Below are 26,228 nucleotides of genomic sequence, written 5' to 3' on the forward strand. Positions count from 1 at the left end.
AAATATAGAACCTCATGGGATAGTTTGTGAGATTTGCATCACCTCAAATCACTAGCCCTACCCATAGTCTGACACAAGTTAGACTCTAAATTAGCAACCTCATTCAGAGAAAGCTGGTATAGGAAATAGAAGCATCATATTGATGCAGTTGAGCAAATCTTTTCTATGAGTGAGGTGGTTACCAATTTGGGTCTGCCATATATACTGTCATGGTTACAATGGTGTGAGTCGATCCTGTAAGTGGACTCGGTGTCTTACTTTTGTGGGAGTTGATCACACTGCCCTTTACCTGCTGGTGTGATAGTAGGACCTGGGGGTGTAGCAATCGTATGCCCTTGTGACCTGAACCAGATACTCGTGTCTTTCGCATATATACTTCTTTAACCTCTCCAAAGGCTTACCAAGCAAACGCTCGGTGAGATAAGGTCAAATACGAATTGTTAAGCTGCTTTATTTCACAGTAAGGTGAACATACAAAACACCCATTATGACCGGACTCACCTAATTAACTCTGTAAAATAAAGGTGACATTTTGTGCCAACACAAGCACTGGACCTACCTCATTTATAATGTAGGGTGGCCACTGATGGCAGCTCTGTACTGTAAACACAGCATTAAATTAGCTCGACAGTGAAGTGTTTTGATGTTTGGCTGTGTAATCAGTCTGGCACCACTAAATTGGATTTCTCTATCCAAAATGCAGTGTGTTAATCAGATATTCATGGTGATCAGAAAAAACAATTTAGAGCTAAAAATCAAATAAAACTTAGTGACTGGAGTTTTATTTTTGCTTTACCTGTGTAAACAGGTTTAATATTTTCTTTCAAATCCTACTACTTCTAGTAAAAGTGATAGCACATAAGGTTGGAAAATCTTTTCGCAATAAAATTATTTATATTTGTCTTCCTTTCTTTAGTGAGAACTGAAATGTCAGACTAGATTTTGTGCTCAAGTCTCTGTAGTGGGACCTGAACCCACAACCTTCTAGCTCGGAGGCAATATTGCTCCCACTGAGCCACAGCTGACAGCAAGTCAACATGGAACTTAGAGATGTCCCACTAGACTAAAGTGCAATGATCTAGTCAGATTAGACCTTGAGTCCTGTGTCAAGTTTTGGTCACTGAGGCACAAGGGAAACACTCAATCCCTGGAGGTGGTGTACAGAAGAGCCATGAGACTGAAGCCCAGTATCAGAGTATAAAGAGCGACTGGCAAAACTTGGGTTTTTCAGCCTTGAAAGGAGGTGGTTAAGAAAGGACCTCACAGAGGTATATAAGAAAGTAAATGATATCGGAAAGCTAACCCAGGAACGTTATTCAAGTTAAGCCATGACATCAAACCAAAGGAACACAGGTTCAAATCAGCAAAACATCCTTTCAGAACTGATGTCAGGAAGTCCTTTACACAAAGAATAATGAAAATGTTCCATGTTGAGTGGTGGGGTAAAGACCCTGGAATTATTTAAGGAACATCTGCATATCTTGACGATGGGGTGGGAGCTCTAGGTCCTTTCTTGAAGGATGAGCAGATGGGCCGAATGACCTTTCTCAACCCCATATATCTTGTGAATGACAACTCCTGCAACACACGTGCTGATAGTCGCAAAAACAACAGCGAGTTGTTATGATCTGGAATGCACTGCCTGAAAGTGCGGTGGAAGCAGATTCAATAGTGACTTTCAAAAGGGGAATTAGATAAATACCTGAAAAGGAAAAGTTTGCAGGGCCTAAGGGGAAGAGCATAGTGAGGGGTGGGATTAATTGGATAGCTCTTTCAAAGAGCCAGCACAGGCATGATGGGCCTAATGGCCTCCTTCTGTGCTGTATGATTCTATGATAAGATTCTAACAGGGCGCCGAAAATGTCCAAATTGGAAATAACCTGAGCAGAGACTTCAACTGTTGTTTCATATTTGGGAGCATATTGTTTTAACATGGAATTATCTCTGCTTTTATTTTCAAATCATAGAATAATTGCAGGTATCACACATGTACACCAAAACTGCACTCCGAATTCTAGTTTTGGTCAGTTGAAATATCAGATAACAGCAGTGAATTATTTTTAACTATAAGTGAACTCATTCTCACCATAATGAAGCACTTGCTTCTATTTGCACTTTATTTGTTTCAAGGGCTACGGCAAGGCTCTTACCGACCGGAAAACCCTTTCTTGCCAGTTTAATGGATGGCTCAAACAATTGTTTCCATGGTAACCGGCCGTGCCGTTGGTATGCCAGTGCATATCCTCTGATTTCACCTGGAACTGCAATTGATGACCCTCCTGAACATCAAAGAAACAAGCATCAGTTCAATGGGGAGATTTAGGGATAAAATTGTTAAAACTATTCTGACAAGATAAGTCAATGAATAATGCAGCTCCGAAGAAATCTTGATCTGGCTAATGCTGCTCTGCTACTTTAGTCAAATGCCGTATGGAGTTGTAGCATTGACTTGTAAGTGCATTTCAGTAGACATTAACTCACATGATGTTTCCTGTCATTCTCTTGCGTATCTGGATTGGGAGCAATGCCATCGGTAATCTGGCTGTCATTAACTTTTCTGTGTGAGAGGGGGGATATTGACACACTCCAGGCTCCCCCCACCCCCGCAGCTATAGGCACACTCATGCTCATCCCCCCCCCCAACACCCGCAGATATTGACACACTCCCGGCCCCCCTGCAGATATTGACACACTCCTGACCCCCCTACCCCCGCAGATAGTGACACACTCCTGACCCCCCTACCCCCGCAGATAGTGACACAATCTTGCAGTCCCCCCCCCCCCGCAAATAATGACACACTCCCAGCAACCCCCACCTGCGCAAATATTGACACACTCCCAGCCCCCCCCCCTTGCAAATATTGACTCACTCCCCTTGGGTGAAATTCGTCTGGGAAGAGCCCCAGGTTGTTGCACTATTACCCTGAATATAATGAAATTTGATGGTGAAAAAACAGCGGATCAGTTACACTATCATTGCAATGTGGCAGCAGAACAAATTCCACCAACTGGCAGCAAGCAATAATTGCCCTCTTTGGGAGGAGAGAGGAGGCTGCTTCAATATTACCATGGATTGTGGGGCCTCCACTATCCGTTCCAGTGAGTCTTCATATCGCTCCTGATCAGCAGAATCAACCCATCACTGCCACTGGCGCCAACAATGGGCTGTGTTCCAACATCAACCTATCATTGGCTCAATGGACCATATTACATGGCCCTTGTTGGCCTCAAGAAGGCCTTTGATTCTATCAAACACAAGGCCTTGTGGTTGTTGCTGATTGACTTGGGGTAAAAGACACCTTAACTGTACCAGCGTTGGATACCGTATCAAAAATGAGGCATTTTTCTCTATGGTGGCTCATTTATTGGGTTCGTTCTTGCTGGTCACAGCACACACAAGCTTAAAATTGGTTACTACCAGCTGTTTCTGCAGACTGCAGAGAATACGCAACCCGGACTGGCTGATATGCACATCCCACGACCAGGAAGGCCTTGATATGCGTGGATTTGTTGACCTTATACAGGGACTTTTCTATCAGATCATTCAAAGTGTTTGGAACTGATCAATGAGTCAAGCCATTCTATTCAGTGATGAGCTTCCCGTGGGTTGTTCTTTACAGTATGGGATAAATTTTAACAGGGAGCCGGGGAGAGAGTGGGGTGGGGGGATTTCCTGATGGGAAACCCAGAAGTATGGTTTTCCCAGGTGTCCTGACCATTTTGACGTAAGGACGTTTTTCAATTCTTTTTCAGTAGGTTTCCCGCCTGACAACCAGCCAGATTGACAGGCTGGCTGTCAGTCAGACGGGAGAGCAGCCAGAGACCGGATGCCAGCAGGTAAGTCTTGGATTGGGGGAAGGTCAATCATGGGGGGGGGGGGGGAGTCATCGTGGGGGGGGGGGTCATCGGTGGGGGGGGGGAGTCATCGGGGGGCTCTGTACTTGTTTAAAAATTGTTTAATCTTCAACTTTTTCCAGTTCTGATGAAAGCTCATCGACCTGAAACATTAACTCTGTTACTTTCTCCACAAATGCTGCCTGACTTGCTGAGTATTTCCAGCATTTTCTATTATTATTTCAGTCATGGGGGAGGGTCGGACATCGTGGGGGTCAGAGATCGTGGGGGGGGGTCAGAGATCGTGGGGGGGATTCAGAGATCGTGGGGGTGTCGGAGATTGTGGGGGGCTTTGGGAGATCGTGGGGGGGGTCAGAGATCGTGGGGGGGGTCGGAGATCATGGGTGGAAGGTCGGAGATCGTAGGTGGAAGGTCGGAGATCGTGGGGGAGGTCGGAGATCAAGGGGGGTGGTCAGAGATCGTGGGGGGGTCGGAGATCGTGGGGGGGGTCAGAGATCGTGGGTGGAAGATCGGAGATCGTGGGGGGAGGTCGGAGATTAGTGGGGGGCTTTGGGAGATCGTGGGGGTGGGTCGGAGATCGTGGGTGGAAGATCGGAGATCGTGGAGGAGGTCGGAGATCGTGGGTGGAAGGTCGGAGATCATGGGTGGAAGGTCGGAGATCGTGGGGGAGGTCGGACATCGTGCAGGGGGTCGGACATCGTGGGGGAGGGGGTTAGAGATTGTTGGGGGGGGTGGGGGTCGGTCGATTGCATGTGTGGGATTGCGGCAGGTAGGCTTGTTGGGCCTGAGGGAAACACTCCTGCTCCTCCTGGCTCACAAGCAGTGCAATAAAGACACTTACCTGCCGATCCGGGCCTTCTCACCTCCTCTTACCTGATGTGAAGCAGAAGGCCCGGGAATCCTGGCCCCCAGGAATTAAAAATAACAAACCTATTTAAATGAAGACCCACAGCCTCCTAAGCGATTTTACTGACTGACCCGCCTCCTGAGAACGAATTGGTCGCCCGCCTCCATTAAAGCTGGATGTGGGCAGGTTGGAGGCGGGTTTTACTTTTTTACAATTTTTACCTTCTCACCCACCTCCAACCCACCCGTTCGTGGGGTTAAAATTTACCCCAATATTTTTGTTTGGCAGCTGTATTTTTGTATCCTGTGAACGTTTGATCACCTTATTTTAGTTATGAGAAATAGAGTTTTGGTATCCTTTGTTCTGAGATATCTTCAGAGGAATTTGGAGCTATATCTTGGGCAGTATTACACAAAGACAGAAGTTAGTCTGAAGCCAGCAATGACAGGGCTAGTCAGATGACTCCATGCTAGTGAAAAAGCCATTTAAGAAGTAAGTGACTATATTTTAAGTGTCTATCTTAGGTTGAGGGTTAATGACATGATTAGCAAATGTGCTGTTTGTACTAAGTACTGTTCATTTACCTGTTTAACGTTCAACAGTTTTCCCTAATGGTTTAATTCTTGAGCCACAGTCAGGTACAATGTATGTTCTTCCGGTTTCTGAGGAGATTACGTGGCCGCATATGATATATCCCACTAAGACTAAGCACAGTGACAAGGGTTCTCTGTTTGGCCTCTCGGTCTCACCTCATTTATCTAGATATTGGGTAGGTAAAGGTGCTATCTGGTTCACAGGGATGTGAGGTCCACTTACGGGAAATACCTTGTGTTAAAACCCAAAAACGTAACAGGTATCAACAAACCACTGCCTTTCACATTAGGTCAGGGGTTGGTTGAGGATGCGTTATGGCCCAGGACCCTTCAGCACAGTTAAGGACAGAATTATGGCTGGGTCACCAGTTGGTGATAGCTTTATCACTGATTCGTGCTTGCTGAAAATGAACAACAAGTGTCTGAGACTCTCAGCCGCCGAACCAAAGAAACGGCCAAGTTTGGAATGAGAAACAACTGGCGTAAAATGAAAGTTCCATTGATGGACTCCATCAAGCTGCTTGTCTGCAAATCAGAAATAACACATTGAATTAAATCGAATGTACAGCACAGAAACAGGCCATTCGGCCCAAGTGGTCTATGCTCCACAGGAGCCTCCTCCCACCCTTCTTCATCTAATCCTATCAGCATATCCTTCTATTCCTTTCTCCCTCTTGTGCTTCCCCTTTCATGCATCTATGCTATTCACCTCAACTACTCCATGTGGTAGCGAGTTCCACATTCTAATCACTCTCTGGGTAAAGAAATTTCTCCTGAATTCTCTATTGGATTTATTAGTGACTATCTTATGCTTATGGCCCTAGTTTTGGTCTCCCCCACAAGTGGAAACATCTTCTCTACGTCTACCCTATCAAACCCTTTCATAATCTTAAAGACCTCTATCAGGTCACTCCTCAGTCTTTACTTTCCTAGAGAAAAGAGCCCCAGCCTGTTATCCATTCCTGATAAGTATATCCTCTCAGTTCCGGCATCATCCCTGTGAATCTTTCTTGCGCCCTCTCCAGTGCCTCTATATCATTTTTATAATACCATCGACCGCTTGAAACAGTTTATCGCCGAGGAAATGACAACCACTGAGATAATAATATTACCATAGAAGTGAACCAAAGAAGCGATATTGCTGCATCCATCATGTTCAGCCGTCAACAGAACCTGTAGAACAATTAGTCTGTGCAAATGCTTTAGCACCGGTAAATGCTAGGTAGAATTAAGGCTTGTGAATATATTTTGTCTAATATTTTATCTAACGATGTGGGAGCAAGCTAGCACTTAATTTTCTTAAGAACTTCATGACTCAAAACGGTATTCAGTTCTGTTGCAATCCAGAGACGTGTTTATTTTGCATATTGCCAAAACAAGTCTGAGTTGACAGTGTCTCACTCTTGAATCCTATTGCTTACCTGTTACTAAGTTTCTGGACATTTCTCGCTCTGGAGCCACTTCTCTTGAATTAATAATTTCAACCTTTCCTGAAGAGCAACATAAAATTATTAAAAGTTAAATTGGATCCCTTTTTGAGTTTTACCTTTTTTACACATTTCCACGGTAATTTCCACATTTAGGTTCCTCTCTTTCACTTTTTGCCACCTTGCTTCCTCCATCAGCTGGGAGAGTCAGACAGTCTGGGCTGTTGTCATTTACGCTGCTGCTTTCAGTGATGCTCCAAAAATCGATGGGCAGACTGTGCAAGTTGCAGAATTAAACTGCGTTTCCCTTCCACCTTGTGGAGAGATTTGCTGCTTTATAATGTGCTCCACCAAAAAATAAAATTGCATTGGCAGCTTGACTCGGTTGGTACCACTCTCATCTCGAGTCAGCAGGTTGTGGGTTCAAACTCTCCTCCAGGATTTGAGCATTTAAATTACGCAAACTCTCCATTGGAGCACTGGAGGGAGTTCTGCATTATCGGAGGTGACAATCAGAGGAGATGTTAAAACCGTTTTTTCAGTTAAGTAAGAAAAAGGAGCAGGAGTAGGCCATATGGCCCCTCGAACCTGCTCCGCCATTCAATCAGATCATGGCTGATCTTCAACCTCAACTCCACTTTCCCACCCGATTTCCATATCCCTTGATTCCCCTAGAGTCCAAAAATCTAATCTATCTCAGCCTTGAATATACTCAACGACTCAGCATCCATAGCCCTCTGGGGTAGAGAATTCCAAAGATTCACAACCCTCTCAGTGAAGAAATGCCTCCTCATCTCAGTCTTAAATGTCTGATCCCTTACCCTGCGACCATGCCCCCTAGTTCTAGATTCTCCAGCCAGGGGAAACAACCTCTCAACATCTACCACGTCAAGCCCTCTCATAATCTTACATGTTTCAATGAGATCACCTCTCACTCTTCTAAACTCCAGAGAGTATAGGTCCATTCTACTCAACCTCTCCTCATAGGACAATCTTCTCATCCCAGGAATTAATCTAGTGAACTTTCGATGTTAAAGATCACATAACAGTGTGTCCAGGCCAACGTTCCACCCTCAGCCTGCACCAGCAAGAATAGATTAACTGCTTATTCATCTCAACAAATTGCAGTTATATAGTGCTTTTAATGTGTTGGTTGTGGGATCATTCTGTGTGCCAGAAGTTTGTCTACATAGCAACATCGCTACGCTTCATTCAACATAATTAATTGTGAGATGTGTTAAGGTGCTACACAAATGTATTTCTATAAACTGGTCCACCTGAACTGTACAATCAGATTTTGAAGCAAGATGAACTCAAGGACCAGAGCTAAGGCTGTGACTCTGATAACCAAGCGTCTTCCTCTCCCTTACACACGCAGATATAAAATGTACATAAGTCAAGCATTTGAATGATAACTTACCAGGTACACTTTTTGCCAGAGCTGCTTTAATACCATGAATGGAGATGCAACCACAATACTAATTTAAATAATCCGAGAGGCAAAAGCTGTTGTGAGTTACACCATGCCAGTGAAGTAGAGAAAGAGAGAGAGTGAGAGAGAAAGAAAGAAAGAAAATGAGAGAAAGAAATTAAAAGTAAAGCAATTTCTTAGCACAATGTTCCTCCATTTCTAATTTTATTCCTTTTAAATGTATTCAGATTGGCTGAAAAATTAGCAGGCAAGAATAAAAAAAAAGGAAATGTTCAAATGAACAACAACAACAACTTGGATTTATATAGCGCTTTTAACGTAGTAAAACGTCCCAAGGTGCTTCACAGGAGCGATTATCAAACAAAATTTGACACCGGGCCACATAAGGAGATATTATGACAGGTGACCAAAAGCTTGGTCAAAGAGGTAGGTTTTAAGGAGCGTCTTAAAGGAGGAGAGAGAGGCGGAGAGGTTTAGGGAGGGAATCCTAGAGCTTAGGGCCTAGGCAGCTGAAGGCACGGCCGCCAATGGTGGAGCGATTAAAATCGAGGATGCGCAAGAGGCAAGAACTGGAGGAGCGCAGAGATCTCGGAGGGTTGTAGGGCCGGAGGAGGTTACAGAGATAGGGAGGGGTGAGGCCACGGAGGGATTTGAAAACATGGATGAGAATTTTAAAATCGAGGCGTTCCCGGACCGGGAGCCAATGTAGGTCAGCGAGCACGGGGGTGATGGGAGAACTGGGCTTGGTGCGAGTTAGGATACGGGCAGCAGAGTTTTGGACGAGCTCAAGTTTATGGAGGGTGGAAGATGGGAGGCCGGCCAGGAGAGCATTGGAATGGTCGAGTCTGGAGGTAACAAAGGCATGGATGAGGGTTTCAGCAGCAGATGAGCTGAGGCAGGGGCGGGGACAGGTGGTTACGTTGGTGGAATTAGGCGGTCTTGGTGATGGAGTGGATATATGGTCGGAAGCTCATCTCAGGGTCAAATAGAACACCACAGTTGCAAACGGTCTGGTTCAGTCTCAAACCGTGGCCAGGGAGCGGGATGGAGTCGGTAGCTAGGGAACGGAGTTTGCAGCAGGGACCAAAGACAATGGCTTTGGTCTTCCCACCATTTAGTTGGAGAAAATTTTTGCTCATTCAATTTGGTCAAGCAATGTGACAAATGAGAGACAGTGGTAGGGTCGATGGAGGTGGTGGTGAGATAGAGCTGAGTGTCGTCAGCGTACATGCGGAATCTGACGTGTTTTTGGATGGTGTCGCCGAGGGGCAGCATGTAGATGAGAAATAGGAGGGGGCCAAGGATGGATCCTTGGGGGACTCCAGAGGAACAGTGTGGAAGCAGGAAGAGAAGCCATTGCAGGTGATTTTCTGGCTAAGACTGGAAAGATAAGAATGGAGTCCCACCCAGCTGGACGACGGAGGAGTGGCGTTGGAGGAGGGTGGTGCGGTCAACCTTGTCAAAGGCTGCAGTCAGGTCGAGAGGGATGAGGAGGGATAGTTTACCATCGTCACAGTCACATAGGATGTCATTTATTACTTTGATAAGAGCCGTTTCAGTACTGTGGAGGGGTGGAAACCTGATTGGAGGGATTCAAACATGGAATTGCAGGAAAGATGGTCATGGATTTGAGAGGTGACAACACATTCAAGGACTTTGGAGAGGAAAAGGAGGTTGGAGATGGGGGCGGTAGTTTGCAAGGACAGAGGAGTCAAGGGTGGGTTTTTTGAGGAGGGGGTGTGATGATGGCAGATTTGAAGGGGAGGCGGACGGTACCTGAGGAGAGGGAACCATTAACAATATCAGCTGAATGAATATGAGGTTAACCTGTTGATGCATTATATACAGTGAGGATCAGGCCTCCTCCAATGCCCATACTGTGTGCATTCACCAGCCCAACACAGAGCAGTGCTGTGATGGCTGCATCGACCACTGATCCATTGCACTTCAAGATGTCCCTGGAACAAAGAAATGAAAAAGTTCAACAGCCGAACACCTGGCACATAGAATCATACAGCATAGAAGGAGGCCATTTGGCCCATCATGTCTGTTCTGGCTCATTGAGAGAGCCATCCAATGAGTCCCACTCCCCTGTTCTTTCTCCCGTACCTCTGGAAATTTTTCCTTTTCAAGTATTTATCCAATTCCCTTTTGACATCAGTTTTAACTTGCTCCACCCACGGAAGTGGGGCAATAACGGCCATAAAATCGGAGTGCTGCATTAACCACCCATTACCACTCTGATCCCGCCCGCCGCCATTTTGCCTGGGGCCTTTACAAGGGCGGCCCTGCTGCCCGCCTAAATCAGGCGGGACCCTCATTTAACTATGCGAATCAGGGTACTGTGACGAACATAGGACCTGGCTCTTACAGCACTGGCAGTACAGATATGTCCACAATATTACTGCAGTTTATGAAGCCACTGCTAGCTAGGAACTACAGAAAGAATTAGGGTCAATTTACACTGCAAGTTTAGCATCAGCTTTAGCTTTGCAACATCCCTAAACTTGTATAATCTAATTCAGATTTTAAGACCTGAACTGCCTCCAAAGTGAAAGCTAGCAAGTCTCACTCCACTTCACTCTGATGGCCGGCCAGGCTTTGATTTTAGGTTCAGGCTGCATTTACACTGTAACTGCAAGGTCGCTGTGAAGCAAAACTGTTTTGTACTAAAACTATATTTATAATTGTAAACAATTTTACAACACCAAGTTATAGTCCAGCAATTTTATTTTAAATTCACAAGCTTTCGGAGGCTTCCCCCTTCGTCAGGTGAACATCGTTCACCTGACGAAGGGGGAAGCCTCCAAAAGCTTGTGAATTTAAAATAAAATTGCTGGACTATAACTTGGTGTTGTAAAATTGTTTACAATTGTCAACCCCAGTCCATCACCGGCATCTCCACATCATGACTATATTTATAATGTAAGTGCACCTGTAGAAGTAATTCTGCTAATGTACCAGCGTAATAGCATAAAGAAACATGTAATGGGCAAAGTCCACTTGCTCCATCAAGCACGATCTCTCCACGGATCGTGCACAATCCACCCCATCATAAGTTATTCCCAACCCATTCAGTCTCCTGAGAAAAGGTCAGGCAAAGTTTCACTCCAAAGGCAAATCAGGCAAAGCTCCAGAAGAGCGTGTGGTGGGGTGGAGTGTAAGGGAGAAAGTGAGCTGAGTGGTCCTGCTCCTCATTGCTGAACATGGACCACCGTGCCCCCACCCCGCCCCACGCACCCCCCGCCCCACCGCACTCCCCGCCCCACCCCGCCCCACCGCACTCCCCGCCCCGCCCCGGTCCCCCCGGCTGGAAAGTGTGAGCGTGTGGATGTCAGGTGAGAACTAGATCAGGCCAGGCATTGTCCAAGGGGCAAAGAGCCTCTTTAAGCTTACGCATAAAGCGGGCCACTTGGTCAAGATGCTGGAGGGTTACCGTGTCTGTAGAACTCTATCCCAGCTTTGTGGGGTGGGGGGAGACAAAAGCTTCACATTTTCGCTTTCACCTAATGCACTAAATATTGGGAGGGGGGGATACTGGACATTCGAGAGCTGACCCACCTATGAGAAGCAGGTGATGAAGCTGTTGGGGAAGTGGAGAGATTGGTGGGGCAGTGCAAGCTGCAGGTTGGTGGGATCTAGACATTCACCATGTGTGGCAGCAAACAGCCAGAAGCTTCCTCAACATTTACTGTCTGATTAATCCCTGAGGGTTATGCTCACCCATTCTTTGTTTATGACTTTATTTCCTGCAGATTGCGGGGCGGGGGGGGGGGGGGTGTTGGGGAGTAAATGGCAGAGGAAGATGAAGAGGAAGAAAATGATGAGCAGGATGAAGAGGGAAGAAATTTCTTCATTGTTGACCTCGATGAAGCTGATAATGAGGATGAAGAGGAGGAAGATGAGCAACAGGCCTCACAAAAGACCCTGGATCAAGATCCTACCCCATGTTCTTCTGCCTCAACCCTTTCGATATCACCCCCTGTGTCAGTTGCTTTCTTCTTCCCATACACCAGCTCAGATACTTTCACCGGGGGGGAGACGTCTCTGTGAGGATAAAGCACTGGGTGATTCACAGAACATGGGGGAGCTGCAGGAGCAGGGAATGGGCAAGGATGTCCCAGCTTCCCAGCAGAGGCCGTGGACACTGCTGCTTTTGGCTAAGCAGTCAAGCAACTCAGATCTCATGGGTAGCCCCCCTGAAAAGAAAGACAGTTGAGCACAATAGCACGTACGTACAGGCCCGTCCCTGGATATGTGACCAACTATAGAGGGGACACGGGAGTGTACACCCCTCGTTTTGTATTATTTAAGAGGTTGCAGTGCCACTTCTAGGGGTGTGACAGCATTAGCAACTCAAGGATTTCAATATATTTTAGATAACACTGTTTCCTCACCCCAAGATTCATAAAGTAATATTGAGGCTTACCTGCCGATTTTAGAGCAAGGTGCTGCATCTGAAGCTACAGCTGTGTTCGTATGAAACACACAGGCCTTACATCTCCAAACCAGATGTACAATTGCTCCGACACTAATAACAACAATGATAATGAGAAGAATCCCAGTCACGCAGCACATCTTCTTCCTGGAATAAGAACTAAGGTATCACTGATTAGCTTCCAATCAATCAATATTAACAATCAGACTTATCAAACCAAGATGTTGTGTGGATGGTAATTGCACAGTAAGCTACTTATTGTCCAATGTTCTTAAGTTTGTGGCTGTAGTATAAACAAACGTGTAAATTTGTAGGAGAGATGATAAGCTAGAAATTACTTTTGGTGTGTTACTGGATGAAGGTTTATGGCAAAATATTCCTCTAGCTGCAAGTGTTACTATATTAAATGGGCTAACGCCTCCATTAGAATAGTGGACAGAGAAATGTCAAATGAACGTGCTAAATGTTTGTCCACTATAATCACCAACAGTCATTTCTAGACTATTGCAGGGACTGGGAAAAGGTTATTTCGTTGTTCATCGTTTTAGCGAAATGGCAAACTCGTTCCTTATAAATACCAAATATTGGAGACCTTCCTCCAAATAGCTAAGCAAAGTCTAATCATTAAACCATGACAGACGTAATGATCTTGCCACGTTAGTGGACTGGAAAACAATGTGTGGAAAACAGGCAGTTGTGGATCGGCCGTCTGTTACTCATTGGGGACAGGAAAATCGGGCGGGGTGTGTAACAGGTGTCGATCCACAATCGCCAGCTTTCAGTCCGCTCCCAAAGTGAAAATGATCTCCCGTGACTTTTTTCACTATTGTCACTATTTCCGAGCAAACATCATCTCACCCTTCTTCAACCTTTTCCTAACTTTGTACTGTATGTATAATGAAGTTCTGTAATAGCCTCTCACACCTTACATTTGGGCCTCTCGGTCAATGTCACCCTATATTGAGTCAATCTCCAAAACCTCTCGTCACCGTTGGTCACCTCTCACCACTTTAGCGGTCTTGGTCGTCTTCTCTTTGCTTTTCTCCTGTAGTCCCCGATTCAATGTGTTTGGATTGTTTTAAATACCTTTGGCGGTGATACACATTCCTGGGATGGGACATCCCCTGGAAAGGCACTGGGTCATGTAGCACTAAACCATACAAGACCAAAAAGTCCCAAATTCGAGTCACAACTTGTGCTGAGTTAGCTGATCTCCGCTGTGGCAGTGGTTGAGGTGCTGCAATTGGCCTCAGTGCCCCCAAGCTAGTGGGGGGTGGTGGGGAGACTCAGGCAGGGTTTCTGCTCCCGATTGCTACCTAGTGACCCGTGCCAGAAAGCGTACCCGTGGATTTCGGATGAGGACAGGATTGGCCTCGGCTATGTTGCTGACCACGGTCAAGTAGCCTTCTCACACTCAATAACTAAGCTCACGCACGTGGAGAGGCCTCTGGGTCAAGGCACCAGAGCGGTGCAGGAGCCCATGAAACCGTATCCTGCAAGAGCCAACTCCTTCAGTAGAGGAGAGGGGGGAGAAGCCATCGAGCAGATGGACGCTCGTGCAGGAAGCGTTATCTCATCCACATTGTCAGGAGCCCGATTGCGCCCAGATGAGATATTCAGTCTGTCGCACTTGAAAGTCAAAGCCTGCCCTTGCTGCAACAAGCAAGGCGGTGCCTCCTGCATTGTTTGTTAACCTGCCGCTCTGATCGAATAAATGGTTTGTGTCCATTTCTACCATCTTTTTCATCTCAACTTGGTAATGAGAAGAGGCTCTAACGATGTCTGAAGACAGTTAAGGAGGGAGACCTCTGACCCTTTATTACATGAGCAGCCTCTTCCGTGCTCACAAGACTGCCTGGTGTTGAATTCTCCACCTGACCTGATGCATTCTTGAGCTCTCCCAATTTTCTCTGGCCTTTACTGTGGTGCACTTACCCATATTGCTGTGCACTCCTCGTCCCCAACCCATGATATAAATAAGTGCCCTGTTCAGCACTAGCATGGTTTAATTTGGTATAACTGCTATAGATCACTTGGCTTGAATTTCCCCAATAGCCGTCAGGGGAAAGTTTGCCAATTACAAAAAAATAGCCTAAATGAAATAAAATATTCAATTAAGTTTTTTTTTACATGTCTTGAAAACGGAGGCACTCGTCTAAGCTCCAGCCTGTGTCCCCTGGTTCTGGAGTTTGTGGCAATCTTGAACATATCAGGATTCAATTTATCTGAAGATCAGGGGAGTTCTCCCCAGTGTCCTGGCCAATATTTATCCCTCAACCAACACCACTAAAAAAAACAGATTATCTGTTCATTTACCTTATTGCTGTTTGTGGGATCTTGCTGTGCGCAAACTGGCTGCCGCGATTCCAACATTACAACAGTGACTACACTTCAGAATTACTTCATTGGCTGTAAAGTGCTTTGGGACGTCCTGAGGTCGTAAACGGCACTTTAGAAAAGCAATTTCTTTCTTTCTTTAAAGTTATCTTAAATTAAACAATTAACAAAAACATTTGTTGCAGTAAATTAAACATAAAATGCCAAGCTTCTCCCAATGGCCTCGGTGGGTACATGCCACTGACTACCGCTACTGAGACTTAACAGGCCAGGAAGCTTCCGGAGCCGTTCCTGGTCTGTGCCGATTCTAATGATCTCAGCTGAGTCAGCAGCAGGGGATCTAATGTCCCTGCTCCACACTCGGTCTTCGGGCTCACATGTGAAGAACTACCAGTTGTGTCTACCCCAATGCCAATCGGCGCCTTTGGGACGAGAGAGGAGGAGAAAAGTATATTTACCTGTTTTTCAATTTTCCAGAGTCGGTTCTTGCAGGGTTGTCGGTATCACCCTGTTTAATCCCAGATTGTAGCGGGATTGTGTTCGAACCACCGTCCTCACCAGGTCCACTGATTTCAGTCGGATTTACGTCAACCATTTTTACTTTCCTTTAATAAGTTCAGTGCAGCATAGATTTTCTCTGACTGAGGCCTTCACTTCACATGAACAGTTCCTCCTTTCTCTCGATCGACAACAATCATTTGTGACTCTGCCCTCAAATCACCATGACGATCGCTTTGCAACAGTTGCTTTGAAAATAAAAGTTGATGTTCCAGTGGGATTGAAATGAAGAGATTTCTGATTCTGATATTGATGTCAACAGCCTACCTAACTGCAACATTGGTTATTATTGGATTAACATTTAGCCAATTAGAAACAGCATTGTGAACACTGTACAGATAATTGTGGGGGAGGGTAAGGAGTAATACTCTTGACAGAATCATAATTATGCTTCAGAATATGCGGGAGGGATTGAGTCTGGGTCATCTGGACAAGTACAATATTCTGTTAAAGCACAGATAAAAAGAGAAAAGAACTGCAAATGCTGGAAAGCTGAAACAAAAAACAGAAAATGCTGGAAACACACAGCAGGTCCATCAGCAACTGTAACAAGAAAAAAGATGTTAATGTTTTAACGTACTGTAGGTTGTACTCGAAACGTTAACCTGTCTTTGCTCTTCTCAAATGCTGCCTGATCTGCACAGTATTTGCAGCACTTTCTATTTTAGCCCTAATAATAATTGCATTGATACACGAATAAATTGACCCTAATTTTAGTTGTCTTACATTGAATTAAATAGAATTTACAGCACAGAAACAGGCCATTCGGCTCAAAAGGTCAATGCCGTGTTTACGCTCCGCACGAGCCTCCTCCCACCCCTCTTCATCTCACCCTATCGCCATACTCTTCTATTCCCTTCTCCCACATGTACTTATCTAGCATCACCTTAAACATATCTATGCTATTTCTCCTCAACCACTCCATGTTGTAGCGAATTCCACATTCTCACCACTCTCTGAGTAAAGAAGTTTCTCCTGAATTCCTTATTGGATTAATTAGTGACTATCTTATATTTATGGCACCTAGTTTTGGACTCGTCCACAAGTCGAAACATCTTCTCTACGTCTACCCTAGTGGAACCCTTTATAATTTTAAAGACCTTTTTCAGGTCACCTTGCAGTCTTCTTTTTCTAGAGAAAAGAGCTGTTTTATTTAGTGTTTTGCCCCTGTAACTTTCATCTTTAATATGTAAGAATTGTACTCCCACAAAACTCATCCATGGAATTTCAGTTCATCAATTATTTTAGAAACCTTTGCCTTTATGAAATTGTGATTTAAATTTTCTATAAATTTATACATACTTTCCCAAAAATGTTGCAGATATGTAAATATTTATGACAGGACACGAGGGAAGCTTTCGTCCAGTCACTGGGTGTTAGAGGCATTGTGAACATGGTGTGAAGATTTCTTATGTTTGCGATTTCTAACAATCAGAGAAACTCCTCTCATTATGCTGTAGTGTTGCCTGTGTATAGTATCATAATAGGAGGCCATTTGGCCCATCTTGCCTGTGCCGGCTCTTTGAAAGAGCTATCCAATTAGTCCCATTCCCCTGCTCTTTCCCCCTAAACCTCTAATTTTTTTCCCTTCAAGTATTTATCCAATTCCCTTTTGAAAGTTATTATTGAATCTACTTCCACCACCCTTTCAGGCAGTGCATTCCAGATCATTACAACTCGCTGCGTAAAAAAATATTTCCTCATGTTGCCTCTGGCTCTTTTGCTGATCACCTTAAATCTGTGTCCTCTGGTTACTGACCCTTCTGCCACTGGAAACAGTTTCTCCTTATTTACTCTATCAAAACCTTTCATGATTTTAAATACCTCTATCAATTCTCCCCTTTACCTTCTCTGTTCTAAGGAGAACAACTCCAGCTTCTCCAGTCTCTCCACATAACTGAAGTTCCTCATCCCTGGTACCGTTCCAGTACCCTCTTCTACACCCTTTCCAAGGTCTTGACATCCTTCCTAAAGTATGGTGCCCAGAATTGAACACAATACTCCAGCTGAGGCCTAATCAGTGTTTAATAAAGGGTTAGCATAACTTCCTTGCTTTTGTATTTGTATAGTAACCAGACTAAATCTTCCCTCATGTCCAGGGATTTTTTACGGTTTCCATTTAAAAAGTCCAGAAGCAGTTTCAGTGGCCAGAACAACGGGCAAAATGGACCTCTTCTCAGTGCCTTTACAGGAATGTCAGATTTTAGATTAGCCCCTGGGAAAGGAGACAGGAGACAGGAACAAAAGAGATTTGAAGTTAGTTTACAGATAGTCCTTGGGGTTAAGCTGCACGGTGCGGTACAACAGATTCAGACGATCCATCATTCCCTGGAGACGCAATTCCCAAACAAATGTGGGATTTGTTGATAATAGAACAAGGCCAAACAAAAAATGATGGGAAACCGAACAGAAGTGTTTGACATAGCACATCCTTGGGAGGACGTTTACTTCAAGGGGACAAAATTGCCAGGAAGACTATCCTCCAAGTTTGAAAACAGATTTGCAGATCTGCAAAGTCATGATCAGTGACATAATAATGTCATTATATCATCGATCGTGAGTGCCATCTTTAAGGTTCTAATGAATAATGCATAAGAAAAGTTAAAGCTGCAGCATCTACAGCAGATCCATTGTGTCAATATGGCCGACCTTTCAATGAGCTTTCAGATCCTGCAGTTCCTAGCTATTCCCGAAATTTAGCTTCCTGATAAGGTTAAAATGCTTCATTTAAAGAGAGAGATTGGTACGGGGATCAGCTTTGTAAATTTTAAAATAAATACATTTTGGGGGTGCACATCAGGTCAGTCAGCATCTGGCAGAAATATAGATTAACATTTCAAGGGACCCTTCATCAGAATTGAGTTCTGACTGATCGGCCATTTCTTTCCAGCACTTTTTGTTTTATTTCATGTTTCCAACGTTCCCAGTTTTCCTTTTTATTTCATAATTATAATCAAGGAATATTGATTATAATTACGAAAATCTATAATCAAAGAATATTTTGTAAATATTCTTTGATTATAGCCTAAATTGGTTGTGCCGTTATAAAAAGTAGGCAAGAGAGTGGCCATAATTCCCATTGTATTCAAAACCTGTGACCTGCTGAGAGAACACCTGAGGGCTGGTTTTGCAAGGTTCTGCTCCTGGCACAAAGCCTGGGTCATTGGGAGTGAGGGTAGCAGAATCTTCTCGATAGTGCTAAGTCACATATCTGTGACCAATCAAGCAAGCCTCTAGTGTATTGTACATTTACAGTGTTGTCTAAGCTTTATGACCTCGTCTCAGTTCCTTAATTACGTTACAGCTCTGCGCAGATCACAATTGTTAGTGTCTCAATATTTTGTAATTTCATGACTCTTGGCGTGACATCAACGTATGCCTGAGAGAAAACAACAGGATCAGCAAAGTCAAAACAAACTTTTCAATGTAAAGGGCTCAATAACCATAGCCCTAGCATACAGCTGCACAACCAAAACATTCCCCTCCCAGAGATGTTAACAAGAATAACTAAATGTCTATAGCACCTTTAATGCAGTAAAATCTCCCAAGGCGCTTCACAGAGGCAAAATAAAATAAGATGTTCAACAACAGGAGAAGAGTTAGAGAAGGTGACTGAAGGCCCGCTCACAGAGGTAAGTCTTGAGAAGGCTCTTGAAAGTGGGGAAAGAGGTAGCAAGGCAGAGGGGTTTAGGGTGAGAGACGCAAAGTGTGGCTCCAAGATAGCTGAAGGTTCTGCCAGGGAGAGAAGCTCGATTAGCAGAGGGTACGTGCTGGCACATAGAACTGGAGGAGGTTACAAGATGGGCGGGGCAAGGTGGTAGAAGGATTTGAAAATGATAATGCGGGTTTTGTATTCAGAGTTTTGGGGACGGGGAATCAATGGAGTTTGGCAAGGGCAGCGATGAGAGAGGGAAGCAGGATTTTGTGTGGGGTAGGATGCAGGCGGCAGAGTTTTAGATGAGTTTATGTAGGGTGGAACTGAAGAGGCAAGTGACAAGAGCACCGGGGAACTTGAGCCTTGAGGTAACAAGATGTAAATGAGGGTTCAAACAGTTGGGGGAGGAGAGTGAGATAATGTAGAAGGTGTTGTGCAGGTGGAAATGGAAGGACTTGGATATGAGGTGTGAAGCTCGGATCAGGGTCAAATAGGACACCAAAGTTGTACAGCCTGAGTGAGCCATGCAGGAATGGGATGGAATTTGAGGGCTAGATAGTGGAGTTAAGCTTGAGCTGGCACCTTTGGTAAGCAACCATTGTTTTGATGTGGCAATTTCATCCTAACCTTTTGTTTTATGATGATTAAAACACACCTGTTATTAAATAATTCAATTAAAGCAGTAAGTATAATTAGAGAAGAAAATCCAGAGGAAGAAGATGTGGTTTTCATAGAAAAATCTCTCCTTAAGTTCATCCTCTACCTCCCCCGAACAACAATAACAACAGCTTACATTTATAAAGCACCTTTAACATAGAAAAATACTCCAGAGACATAATCAGACAATGAAAGATGCTGATTCAAAGAAGGAACTATTAGGAGGACTGACCAAAAGCTTGGTCAAAGAGGTGGGTTTTAAGGATGCTCTTAAAAGAGAGGTTGGGAGGCAGAGGCGTTGGGAGGAAATTCCAGAGCATGGGGCCTAAGTGGCTGAAGGCGCAGCCTTCCAATGGTGGAAAGAAGGGAAGTGGGACGCACGAGACTAGAGTCGGAGGAACGGAGAGCTTGGGGGTTATAGGGCTGTAGCAGGTTATTAAGGGGATATTAAGGGGAACAGATAGGGTGGATAGAGAGAAACTATTTCCGCTGGTTGGGGATTTTAGGAGTAGGGCGCACAGTCTAAAAATTAGAGCCAGACCTTTCAGGAGCGAGATTGGAAAACATTAGAAAACATTTCTACACACAAAGGGTGGTAGAAGTTTGGAACTCTCTTCCGCAAACGGCAATTGATACCAGCTCAATTGCTAAATTTAAATCTGAGATAGATAGCTTTTTTGGCAACCAAAGGTATTAAGGGATATGGGCCAAAGGCGGGTACATGGAGTTAGATCATAGATCAGCCATGATCTTATCAAATGGCGGAGCAGGCACGAGGGGCTACTCCTGTTCCTATGTTCCTATGTTCCTAGGTTAGAGATAGTGAAGAGTGAGGCCATGAAGGGATTTAAATACAAGGATGAGATACTTAAATTAGAGGCATTGATGGACTGGAAGCCAATGTAGATCAGCGAGGATGGCAGTGATGGGTGAGTGCAACTTGGTGCGCGATAGGATACCGGCAGCAGAGATTGTGATGAGCTTTACAGAGGGTGGAAGATGGGAGGCCAACCAGGAGAGAATTGGAATAGTTGCATCCGGAGGTGACAAATACATGGATGAGGGTTTCAGCAGTAGATGGACTGAGATAGGGGCAGAAACGGGAGATGTTACGGAGGTGGAAGTAGGCAGTCCATGCGATGGAGAAGATATGGGGTCAAAAGCTCAGCTTGGGATCAAATAGGACACAAAGGTTGCGAACAGTCTGGTTCAACCTGAGAAAATGGGGGGATGGAATCGGTGACAAGGATAAGAAATGCTTTTCTTCTCCTTTGGATAAATGGTGGTTCACTGTGGCAGAAATGTGATGAGTAACATTCAGAAACCTATTGCACTTTAACAGTGTGAAAATAACATTCAATATTCAAAGCATTAGCAACATTCTCAGGGTTGCTTTAGATCTATTTGACAACTTAATTTTCAAGCAGGAATACACATCTCTCAGCATTGAGATTTTTATTAGATCTCTACCAAATATCACACACTTCTGGTAGTTACATGCCACTTTTCCAATTATGTACAGCAAATCTGTCCTGATAATTACAGCAGAAAGCTACTGATGCTGCCTGGACTAATTATGAGCAAGGTTCAGGCTGGTGGTATCATCATGCTGAACTTCAGAGTCTTCTATTTCCTATTGATTCTAATGGGAATCCGAACCACTTTAAAGGCTGTTTATTGCTGCTGATTCTCTAGCGCTTGCTAACCAAGCAGCATAACCAAACACAAAAAGAAACTTCGGAAGAGTTCCATTTTCAGCAAGTAAAGTAACGGCGCTGGTAACGTCCGATATTATCAGAGTCCCGCACTCGAGTTGCTCGAGACCACCTTGGAATTATCAGACAGCCACTTGATTTGTCAGCTGGAGCTCTCTTCATTCAAAAGATTATAGCATTGTGGAATAAGTGATCAGGAAAGGCAATGAAGTGAAGATTTTTAAATGGGTTCAAGAGGCAATCAGATGCGTTTCTTGGGAGAGAAAGGATTAAGGGATACATGAGAGGGGACAGGTAGGCGGGAGTTGGCCTAAGAAAGAAGGAAACGTTTTTTGGGTCTAAAGGCCTAGTCCTGCTCCTCAGAAATTCAGTTTTGATACAAGCCTTTTATGTGCCTAAACGTAGAGCACAGAGGAACATAAGGCCCGATCTTACCCTGGGACGTAAGGACGGCCTTTGGGGCCGATGTAGGTGACAATCTGTCCCCCCATCCCCCCCGCAGCATGAAGCCTGGACCATTTTAATGGCCGGCCCTCATTTTAATTTCTCCACGCTGACTCCCGCCCGAAACCGAAGTGGAGGCCGGTGATCAGGAACGGAAATCGCGCGGCTGCAGGATGCCGCCAAGGACCCGAAGAAACGGCTCCTGAATGCCTGGGAATTCAACCGGTGGAGGTGCGTATGCTGCGGGAACACAGCGGCTAGCGCCCGACGGCCATTTTAAACCCTACGTGCACATCGGCCTGGGTCTTTACCCAAAGTGGTGGAGAGAGCAGGGGGGTCGGGGGGGGTGGGGGGAGCATTTCCAGACTGGAAATCTGGAATATGGGTTTCCCGGATGTCCTGACCATTTTGACTTTGGGACATCTTTTAAACTTTATCAGCAGGTTTCCCGCCCAACGGGCAGCCTGGTTGACAGGAAAGCAGCCGGGGTGCGGATGCCAGGTAAGTCACACATCGGAGAGGGGGGGTCGGACATCGTGGGGTGGAATATTGTGGGGGGGTCGGAGACATCGGAGTGGGGGGGGGCGTTGGACATGGGGTGGGGTGATCAGCCGATCGGGTGTGTGGGATCGCAGCAGGTAGGCTTGTTGGGCCTGAGGGAACCACTCCTGCTCCTCCTGGCCCACAAGCAGTGCAATAAAGGCACTTACCTTTTGATCCGAGCCGTCTCGCCTCATCTTACCTGGCGAGAATCAGAAGGCCCGGGAATCGCGACCCCTAGGAGTTAAGAATAAAAAGGCTATTAAAATGGAGGCACGCGGCCTCCTTAAAAGATTTTACTGTCCGACCCGCCCCCTGGGAGCGGGTTAGTCGCCCACCCCCCGACCCACCTCCATTAAAACCGGAGGTGGGCGGGTTGAGTTTTACACTTTTACAATTTCTATCTACCCACCCGTCCTAGGGGGTTAAAATTACCCCCATCGTTTCCGTCGTGCGAACAGGGTTAAAATGGGGGCCGCACCTCCAGCACACTAAGCATTCAGGTTTAAGCTTTGCCGACCAGAATATACACCCCCAATGTCTGCAGGAATCAAAGGCTTCTTGCCTGGAGGCAGAGCTGCCATTAATGGGGAAATGTCAGGAGTGCGAGTTGTGATCAAAAAGAGTGCGAGAGATTGCGGATCCAGTCGGAAAGCTGGGGTCATTTTTCAGCGTGAGAAAATGTCAAGGTTGCCGACGATTTTCAAACCAAAAAATGAGTGAGTTTGATTCCAAGCAAGTGAGAGTTGACAAGATAAGTCATTTACCTTAAAGCTTCCTTCAACTTTCTAACATTTGCTTCCTGATTAAACAGAAATCCAAAAATATCATTGAAATGAAACCCATTTATCACCTTTATTACGTTATTGAGAATAGTGATTGAAGATACAAAAAAATGTATAATTAAGGATTTGTACATGATTCATATGATGTACATAGCCTTTGACCTGTGACATCACAGGGAGGCCTTTAGAATCCGCTGGGTTTGTGAGTTTGGCTGAACAATGGAAGATGAAAGTGATTTTCTGTTAGCTTCTCAAAGGGTAAGTACAGGCCTTTCAAATCACACTCACTGAGAATGACAGTCGCTCATTTTGGTTTTAAAATATATGGCATTTTGATGTATGACATTCAGAAAAATAAACACAGCTCCACATATTTGAATGGGCTCGCAATCTGGTGTCAGTTTTGCTGATCATAAATCTCACTTGTAATATTTCCCTACTGTTGACAGCCTTGCAAGCTGCTTGCATGCATAAGGAATCGGAGAGCAATGTAAAGGAACAAAGTACTATAAAAGACAGTATGAAACAGCACATGAATTGTAATAGTTGCATCTAACCAATAGTATCCACTTGGGTAAGATTATAATGCTTTACAAAATTAAAGGATTGCCAAAATTCTTGATCACTCGTAAGTGCCTTGATTTTTGGAAGTTTTTCTTTTTAAATTCAATTTTGTGCATGTTTCTCATGCATCACAAAAAGTCATGGGACACACAAGTGATTAAGAGTGTTGGCAATGCCCTCATCCTTGTTTTCAAATCCCTCCATGGCCCTCGCCCCTCTCTACCTCTGCAAACTCATCCAGCCCTGCAGCTCTCCGAGATCTCTGCGTGCCTCCAATTCTGGCCTCTTGAGCATCCCTGATTTTAATCGCTCCACCATTGGCGGCCGTGCCTTCAGCTGCCTAGGCCCTAAACTCTGGAATTCCCTCCCTAAACCTCTCTGCCTCTCTCTCCTCCTATAGGCGCTCCTTAAAACCTACCTCTTTGGCCAAGCTTTTGGTCGCCTGTCTTCATATCTCCTTATGTGGCTCGGTGTCAAATTTTGTTTGATAATCGCTCCTGTGAAGCGCCTTGGGACGTTTTACTACGCTAAAGGCGCTATATAAATGCAAGTTGTTGTTACAGAATTGTCTTTCATGCAACGTTTATACAAAACTAAATACCTAGCAGGAATCCCACAATCTTTCTTGTGAGGAACGTTGTGGAAGCAATAGAGAATCATTTAAACTAGCTAGGTAAGGAAAGGGCAGGGAGGAAACGTTATCCCAGACGAGCTAGATCGTAGTGTAGAATGCAATCAACACATGGGTATGGAGACAGATACCCAGGGAAATATCCAGGAACCAGAGACCAGCAACAGGCGGACTCTGGGGAACTTGCAAGTAGATGGATTTACAATAAGATGGATATGCATTAGTGCTAAAAGCATCATAAATAAGGTGCTGGAACTAGAGGCTGAAGGCAATGATGAAATAGTGGGAATAATAGTAGAAACATGGCTAAATCCAGAGGAAGGAAATGAATATAATGCTCTGAGATATAGAGTGTTCAGAAAATGCAGAGTGGACATAAAAGCAGGTGGTGAAACCCTACATGTCAGGCACACCCGAGACATAAAATGAACTACTCTGGGTAGTCATAATTAATGTGAGTGAGTCACTGCTCATTAGGAAGGTATCAGTAGATTGGAAACAGGCTAATGCTGTGTTCATATTCAAAAAGGACGACAAAACAGACACAGGCAACTCCAGCCCCATTCGTCTTACTTCCATCCCATGTAAAATGATGGAGATAACTATCAGAAGTAATGTACGGAGTCGTACAACACCAGGTTATAGTCCAACAGCTTTATTTGAAATCACAAGCTTTTGGAGCTTTGCTCCTTCGTCAGGTGACGAAGGAGCAAAGCTCCGAAAGCTTGTGATTTCAAATAAAGCTGTTGGACTATAACCTGGTGTTGTACGACTCCGTACATTTTTCCACCCCAGTCCATCACCGGCATCTCCACATCATATCAGAAGTAAGCTTGAGGATTATCCGTACAATAATAACCGGGTAAACTGAGTGAGCCCTTGGCTTAGGGGTAGCATTCCCGTCTCTGAGTTAGAAGATTTTTTAAAATTTCAAAATATACTTTAATCCATAAAACTTAAAGATACACACGGTTTACCCACAGTTCAAGTAAAGGGCACAAAATGCAGCACAGCATTCAAACCGATACAGTACAGATCGTATACACTATGATCTCACTATTACAATTTTAAAAAACACATTACATATTTTCTAATACATTCTGTGCAATAAAGGGTGGGGTGGCTTTATACGGTGGCCTTTCCCCATAGAGCCTGTGCGTAGGTCGCACCTCGCGTCAGTGCGTCCCGCAGCACGTACTCCTGGACCTTCAAATGTGCCAGTCGGCAACACTCAGTCATGGACAGATCCTTCAGCTGGAAGACCAGCAGCTTTCGGGCGGATCGAAGGGCCTCCTTCACCGAGTTGCTGGTCTTCCAACCGCAGGTGATACCTGTCTCGGTGTGCGTCCCGGGGAACAGCCCGTAGAGCACAGCGTCCCGTGTTACCAAACGGTTTGGGGTGAACCGGGACAGATACCAACGCATCTCTCTCCACATCCTCTGCGCAAAGGGGCAGCCCATCAGGAGCGGGACGACAGCCTCCTCCCTGCCGTAACCTTGAGGGCAGCTCGCGGTGGCGCTGAGGTTCCGTGCGTGTTCGAAGGACCGCACTGGGAGGGCCTTTCTCACCACCATCCAGGCTACATCCTGGTGCCCGTTGGTCAGTTCCGGCGATGAGACGTTCTGCCAAATGGCATTGACCGCCTGGTCGAGGAAGAAACTGATCGAGTCCACCCTCTCCGTTCCTTGCAGGACTCTTAAAACATTTCGTGTCGACCACTGTCTGATGGCCTTGTGGTCGAATGGGTGC

The 26,228-nt window shown here is 45.1% G+C and overlaps 1 protein-coding gene across 1 annotated transcript in view; it reads right to left on the reverse strand.

Annotated features, from left to right (window-relative positions):
* LOC137342705 (glutathione hydrolase 1 proenzyme-like) overlaps positions 1 to 15,721 on the reverse strand; it is a 43,144-nt gene extending 27,423 nt beyond the window's left edge. The window contains exons 1-5 of the mRNA XM_068006829.1: positions 15,388 to 15,721; positions 12,584 to 12,739; positions 9,982 to 10,112; positions 6,717 to 6,785; positions 2,087 to 2,279 (exon numbers count right to left, since the gene is read on the reverse strand). Coding sequence (XP_067862930.1) covers positions 2,087 to 2,279; positions 6,717 to 6,785; positions 9,982 to 10,112; positions 12,584 to 12,739; positions 15,388 to 15,524 — 686 coding nt within the window. The 5' untranslated portion in view covers positions 15,525 to 15,721. The remainder of the gene's footprint in view (positions 1 to 2,086; positions 2,280 to 6,716; positions 6,786 to 9,981; positions 10,113 to 12,583; positions 12,740 to 15,387) is intronic.
* Between the last annotated feature and the right edge of the window lie 10,507 nt (positions 15,722 to 26,228).

Source organism: Heptranchias perlo, chromosome 26, assembly GCF_035084215.1.
Source record: "Heptranchias perlo isolate sHepPer1 chromosome 26, sHepPer1.hap1, whole genome shotgun sequence".
NCBI classification, from domain to species: Eukaryota; Metazoa; Chordata; class Chondrichthyes; order Hexanchiformes; family Hexanchidae; genus Heptranchias; species Heptranchias perlo.